The sequence below is a fragment of the Aquarana catesbeiana genome, linkage group LG03, assembly GCF_042186555.1.
Source record: "Aquarana catesbeiana isolate 2022-GZ linkage group LG03, ASM4218655v1, whole genome shotgun sequence".
In the NCBI taxonomy this organism is placed as follows: Eukaryota; Metazoa; Chordata; class Amphibia; order Anura; family Ranidae; genus Aquarana; species Aquarana catesbeiana.
In genome coordinates, this window is record NC_133326.1 from 697,440,243 (window position 1) to 697,446,659 (window position 6,417).

Sequence of the window (6,417 nt, forward strand, 5' to 3'; positions counted from 1 at the left end):
TGTCTAATATGTCAGGCACAATATTGCAGTCCTCGCCAATCGCTGCCATTACAAGTAAAAAAAATAAAACAAAAAAGTCCATAAATATATCCCATAGTTTGTTGACGCTATAACTTTTTCGCAAACCAATCAAAATACGCTTATTGGGATTTTTTTACCAAAAATATGTAGCAGAATACAAATTGGCATAAATTAATGAACAAATTAGATTTTTTTTATTGGATTTTTTTTATAGCAGAAACTAAAAAATAGTGTTATTTTTTCAAAATTGTCATTCTATTTTTGTATATAGCGCAAAAAAATAAAAACCGCAGTGATCGAATACCACCAAAAGAAAGCTCTATTTGTAGGAATAAAACTACTAACATTTTTGTGTGTACAGCGTCGCACGATTGCGCAATTGTCAGTTAAAGTAATGCAGTGCCGTATCGCAAAAAATGGCCTGGTCATGAAGGGAGGTAAATCTTATAGAGGTCAAGTGGTTATGGAGCTGACTTAGTGCACAGGGGTACAGTCATGCTGGAATGGAAAAGGGTCTTCAAAAAACTGTTACCAAGGGCTAGAAATGCACAAGTGTCTAAATGTCTTTGTATGCTGTAGTATTAATAGTACCCTTCACTGAATATGCCTGAACATAATCATGTGGAGGAGCGACCACCTATATTTGACTATACCAAAAGTATTCATTGGGATTTCAACACCAGAGACAATAAAGTTGTTATTTAAAAATGTTAATGGTCTAGAGAGATATAAAAGATGAATATTTGGTTTGAGAAGAATTACTAAAATGTGAAGTGTAATCCTGATAATTTCTGTTTTTGTGAAAACCTTGGCTAAAAACTATTCTATTTTAAAGGCTGTACTCCAGTTGTTTTGTGTGAAATGAATCTTAACCACGTGCCGCCCACGCTATATTCAAAAGATACAGCGCAGGCTTAAATTGCTGGGAGGGCATACATGGACATCTTCCTGTTCTCCCGCTTCCTGCATGCCCCCTGGGGCCCGCGGGCTGCACGCTCTGTGATCGCCAAGTTCGTGAGACTCGGCTGATCATATTTTGGGTAAAGGGCCAATCACAGCAGGCCCTTTACAATGTGATCAGCTGGCGGTTATCATTTTATTTTCTTCACGCTATCAGCATGAAGGAAAACAAGCTGCAGTTTCTGTTAGAGGGATTGGTTCCCTTAGCACCCGCATGTGCTGTTAATCAGTACCACCTATCAGCACCCACCAGTGCCACATATCAGTGCCCACCAGTGCCACATACCAGTGCAACCAATGCCACCTATTAGTGTCCATCAGTGCTACCAATCAGTGCCTCTTCATCAGTGCTGCCTATCAGTGCTGCCTACCAGTGCCACCTATCAGTGCCCACCAGTGCCACGTATCAGTGCCCACCAGTGCCACATACCAGTGCCACCAATCAGTGCCATTGGTTCCACCTATCAGTGCCCATCAGTGTCACTTCTCTGTGCTGCCTATCAGTGCCCATCAGTGTCACCTATCAGTGTCTATCAGTGCGGCCTCATCAGTGCCCACCAGTGCCCCCTCATCAGTGCAATCCATCTGTGCCCATTGATGCCACCTATCAGTGCCCATCAGTGCCAGCCATCAGTGCAGCCTCATCAGTGCCACCTCATCAGTGCCCATCAGTGCAGCCTATCAGTGCTCATCAGTGCAGCCTAATCAGTGCCCACTGGTGCCACCTCATCAGTGTCCATAAGTGCAGCCTCATCAGCGCACATCTATGAAAGCAGAGGCAGTGGGTAAAATGTTTGAGAATGTTTTTATATAAGGAGTTTATCAGGAAAGCATCTTAGATTTTTAGTGGGACTGCAACATTGTGGCAGACAAATCTGACACTAAGTGACACTTTTGGGGGACCAGTGACACCAATGCAGTGATCAGTGTCAAAAAATGCACTGTCACTGTATAAATGACACTGGCAGGGAAAGGGTAAACATCAGGGGCAATCGAAGGGTTAAGTGTACTCCTAGGGAGTGCTTTCTAACTGTGGGGGGGGGGGGAGTGGATGCACTGGAGGAAAAGACAGATCCATGTTTCTGCTTAGCGGAAACACAAGATTTTTCTTTTCCTCCCTCCCTTGTTTACATAGGTAGACGGCCGTTCTGTCATTCCTCGGGAACTATCGGCGGGTCCCAGTGGCCATCACAGGAGTGTGGCTCCGGCGGTGCATGTGCCCCTGATCGCGAGCACAAAATCATGTACAGGTACGTCATCTTGCGCTGCCGAGCCGCCCTGCGGCAGTATATGCAGTGGGCGGTTCGGAAACGGTTAATATTTCTTAACTATCACTTCATCTCTCTTTCTTTCACTTACACTACCTGTGTGTGCCTGTCTATCTATCTACAGTATATATCTGAAAACATTTATCATTGTTATAATAAGTTTACTATATTATATTTTATTAAATTATATTTATATTTTATTATAATTATTATAATATTGTAATCATCTAGATGGGATGGCTGCATGTCCAAATCAAAGTGCAGAAGATGAATTTAATATTTTGGCTTTTTCAGCACCTCCAGTTGGCCAATTTTCAATCTTTGTTGGAGTTTTATTGATGTATCTGATGACTATACTTGGAAATGTTACTATTATTACACTTGTTTATGTGGCACCGAAATTACATACCCCGATGTATTTTTTTCTGTCTAATCTTTCCCTTGTGGATGTGACATCCACCTCTTCCTCCATCCCAAAATTACTTATGATTACTCTAACACAAGATCACAAAATTTCGTTTTATGGTTGCCTAATTCAACTCTCTTTCTTTTTGCTGTGTGCTACTGGTAATACCTTAATCCTGACATCTATGGCGTATGACCGCTATGTGGCAATATGTAAGCCATTACAGTATTACCAAATTATGAGCAAGAAACTATGTGCTTTAATGGCAGCTTCTTCCTGGCTGGTTGGAGCTTTGAACTCTCTGATTTTGTCCTCACTTATATCTGTGATACTGTTCTGTAAATCTCGTGACATCAACAACTTTTTCTGTGACCTCAATGGAATGCTTTCACTTTCCACTGGTGACACTAAGAGCTGGATAGTTTCCATCGTTTTTGAAGACATCGTATTTGGAATTACACCATTTGTACTTATCATGACCTCATATGTTTTTATCATTTCCAACATATTAAAAATACATTCTAGAGATGGGCGTCTCAAATCTTTTTCTACATGCATCTCCCACCTCATCACTGTTATATTAATGTATGTCCCAAGTGTCTTTTTATACTTCAAAGAAGAATCAGAACATACGAAAGAGCAAGACACGTTGCTTTCCATGATGTATCTTGTTGTGGTTCCAATGTTGAATCCTTTGGTGTACAGTCTGAGAAACAAAGATATTTGGGAGGCTCTTTCAGCTGTAAATATTTCAAGAAGGCACTTTCTAGTCATTAAAGTAGAAGTCCAGGCTAGAACTAATCAGACTTAACCACTTCCGGACCGCAGCACGCTGATATACGTTCTAACTTTGAAGAGGAATATCTTTGTTATGGCAGCAGCTAGCTGCCATAACCCTGGTATCCTCTTCTTCAGTGGGTAGTCTGGTTTCTGATAATAGTGGTCTCTGTGGTGGATTTGCCGCAAGATCACTTTTATCGGCGTCGGGGAAGGGGGCCCCCCTCCGCACTCCGGTGCCCTCCGCCGCTTACTGCAGCGGCTGAGGCGATCTGATCCTTCTTCCTGCTAGGCATGGAGATGAGTGATGGGAAGATGGCCCCCCACCCATCTCCATACCATTGTAGGGCGGAAGCGACGTCAAAATGTCACTTCCCCCCATAGCTCTTAAAGGGCTAATTCTTTTTTTTTTTTTTCATTTCAGGTAAATATGAGATCTGAGGTCTTTTTGACCCCAGATCTCATATTTAAGAGGTCATGTCATGCTTTGCAAGCTGCTTGCTTTGGGGGCACTGAGCAGGATGGAGGGGCCAGGCGGTGAGGGACCCGAGAATAGGAAGATCAGGGCTGCTCTGTGCAAAACCAACTGCACAGAGCAGGTAAGTATGACATGTTTGTTATTTTTATTTCATTTTTTAAAGGAGACTTTAACCACTTCACATCTGGGCCAATTCTGACACTTCGCTCCTACATGTATTTATTTTATTTTTTTTTCTTGGAAATTACTTAAAACCCCCACACATTATATGTATTTTTTGTAGAGGCCCTAGAGAATAAAATGGTGGGTGGTGCAATTTGTTATGTCACACAATACTTGTGCAGCGGTTTTTCAAATGCAATTTTTTTGAAAAAATATACTTTAACCACTTGCTTACTGGGCACTTAATCCCCCCTCCTGCCCAGACCAATTTTCAGCTTTCAGTGCTATTGTGCGGTCATACAACACTGTACATACATTAAATTTTATCCTTTTTTTCACACAAATAGAGCTTTCTTTTGGTGGTATTTAATCACAGCTGGGGTTTTTATTTTTTGCTAAACAAACAAAAAAAATCATGTTTCATATTTTGTTAGATCATTTTGAAAACAGGTAATTTTTCTCCTTCAATAATATGCACTGATAGGCTGCACTGGTGGGCACTGATAGGCTGCACTGATGGGCACTGATCCGCATAGATAAGGCGGCACTGATGGGGACAGATAAGGCAGTACTGATGGGCACAGATAAGGTGGCACTGATGGCCACTGATAAGATGGCACTGATGGGCCCTGATAGGTACCACTGATGGGTAGCACTGATGGGCACTGTAAGGCATTGATAGGTACCACTGATAGATGGCACTGATGGGCACTGATAGGTGGCACTGATGGGCACTGGTAGGTGACACTGCTGGGCAGCACTGTTGATGAGGCACTGATTGGTGACACTGATAGGTGGCACTGTGGGCACTGATGGGTGGCACTATGGGCACTGGTAGGTGGTGCTGGTGGGCACTGGTAGGCGGCACTGTTGTGCACTGGTAGGTGGCACTGGCAGGTGGCACAGGTGGGCACAGATGAGCTGGCGGGAGCTCTCCTTGATCGGGACTGATGTCCCTCTGAGAGCCGCCGGTGATCATTTTTTTTCTCCTCACGCTATCAGCACGAGGAGAAAAATTAGCTGATTACCGGCTCTGTTTACATCACATGATCAGCTGTGATTGGCTGACAGCCGATCATGTGGTAAGGGGCTGGGATCGACCCCTTACTCCGATCTGTAATCAGCCGAGTCTCATAGACTCGCTGATCACAGAGCGCGCCGCGCGCCCTGCAGGGGCGCTTGGGCATGGGAAGACGTCGGCTATAGCGCGGATCTGAAGAAGGTAATGGATTAAAAAGAAAACAATACTTAACCCACTTTTTTGTTTATTGTGAAAGATGATGTTATGCTGAGTAAAAAGGTACGTGTCACACTTTAAAAATTGTGTCTGCCTGTGGAATGGTGGCAAACTACGGTACTCCAAATTCTCCAAAGGCGATGCTTTAACCCTTTCAGTGCCAGGTCCGTACACCGTGAGGACCTAAAAAGTGCCCGCAGGAGGCAAAGTCCGTACGCCATACAGACCTCATATCTCCCTCTTCTATAAGCTTATGGTCACTTTAATGACCATAAGCTTATATCAGAATTGTTCAGCAGACTCTGCTGAACAATTCTATAGCTCTGATCAGCAGATTACAACCCGCTGATCAGAGTTATTAACCCCTAATGTGACCGTCCCCCACCCAAGCTGCTGCCTCCCTGTTCCCTGCCTCTCCACCTCTCCCGGATAACTTTCAGTTTTAACTACTCCCCCCACTCTCCTCTCTTATCCCCTTTACCCCCCTTCTTCTCCCTGAGCACTAATTACCCCCCTTCTACCCAATCCGACCCCCACACAAACCCGCTCCTCGCAGCCACCATCATTAGCCGGCATCCCTCCTCTGACACTCCCACTGGCTTCAGGTGCTGCAAGGGGCTTGGGGGGTCCAGATGTGTCCCCCAATACCTCTGATCACCCCCCAAGCTGCACCCCCAATCCACAGCCGATCTGAGAGGCATCCCCTCTTCCCCTCCCACCGCCTGCAGCTTCTCCCTGCACTGATCTCTATCAGCTTGGAAAGCATGGTGAAGGGGGGGAGCGGTGTGGGCGGGGGTGAATTTGTGGCTTGAGGGGGGCTTGGTACACATGTGTATACCAAACCCCCCTGTACAATGGATATAGGATCGCTACTATATCCCCTGACAGCTGATCATTGTAACCGCGAGTGTTACAATGTATCAGACTGTTATTTCATGAATGAATGGAATCTCTATTCCATTCATTCAGGTAAAGTGCTACAGAGAAAGGAACTATCTTCAGTCCCTTTCTCTGTTTTAGAAATAGCGATATTGGGGTCTGTTTAGACCTCTGATATCTCACCAAAGACCCCCCCCCCCCGAAAAAAAATTAAAAAAAACTGTAAAAA

At 44.3% G+C, this 6,417-nt stretch overlaps 1 protein-coding gene across 1 annotated transcript; it reads left to right on the top strand.

Moving 5' to 3' along the window:
* Positions 1-2,485: 2,485 nt before the first annotated feature.
* On the top strand, positions 2,486-3,466 carry LOC141134292 (olfactory receptor 5V1-like). The gene has a single exon (XM_073623868.1). The coding sequence runs from the start codon at positions 2,486-2,488 to the stop codon at positions 3,464-3,466; it is 981 nt and encodes a 326-aa protein (XP_073479969.1).
* The last annotated feature ends 2,951 nt before the right edge of the window (positions 3,467-6,417 follow it).

What these genes read in the sequence shown, in the direction of transcription:
- LOC141134292 (XM_073623868.1), top strand. Translation starts at nt 2,486, where the DNA reads ATGGCTGCATGTCCAAATCAAAGTGCAGAAGATGAATTTAATATTTTG.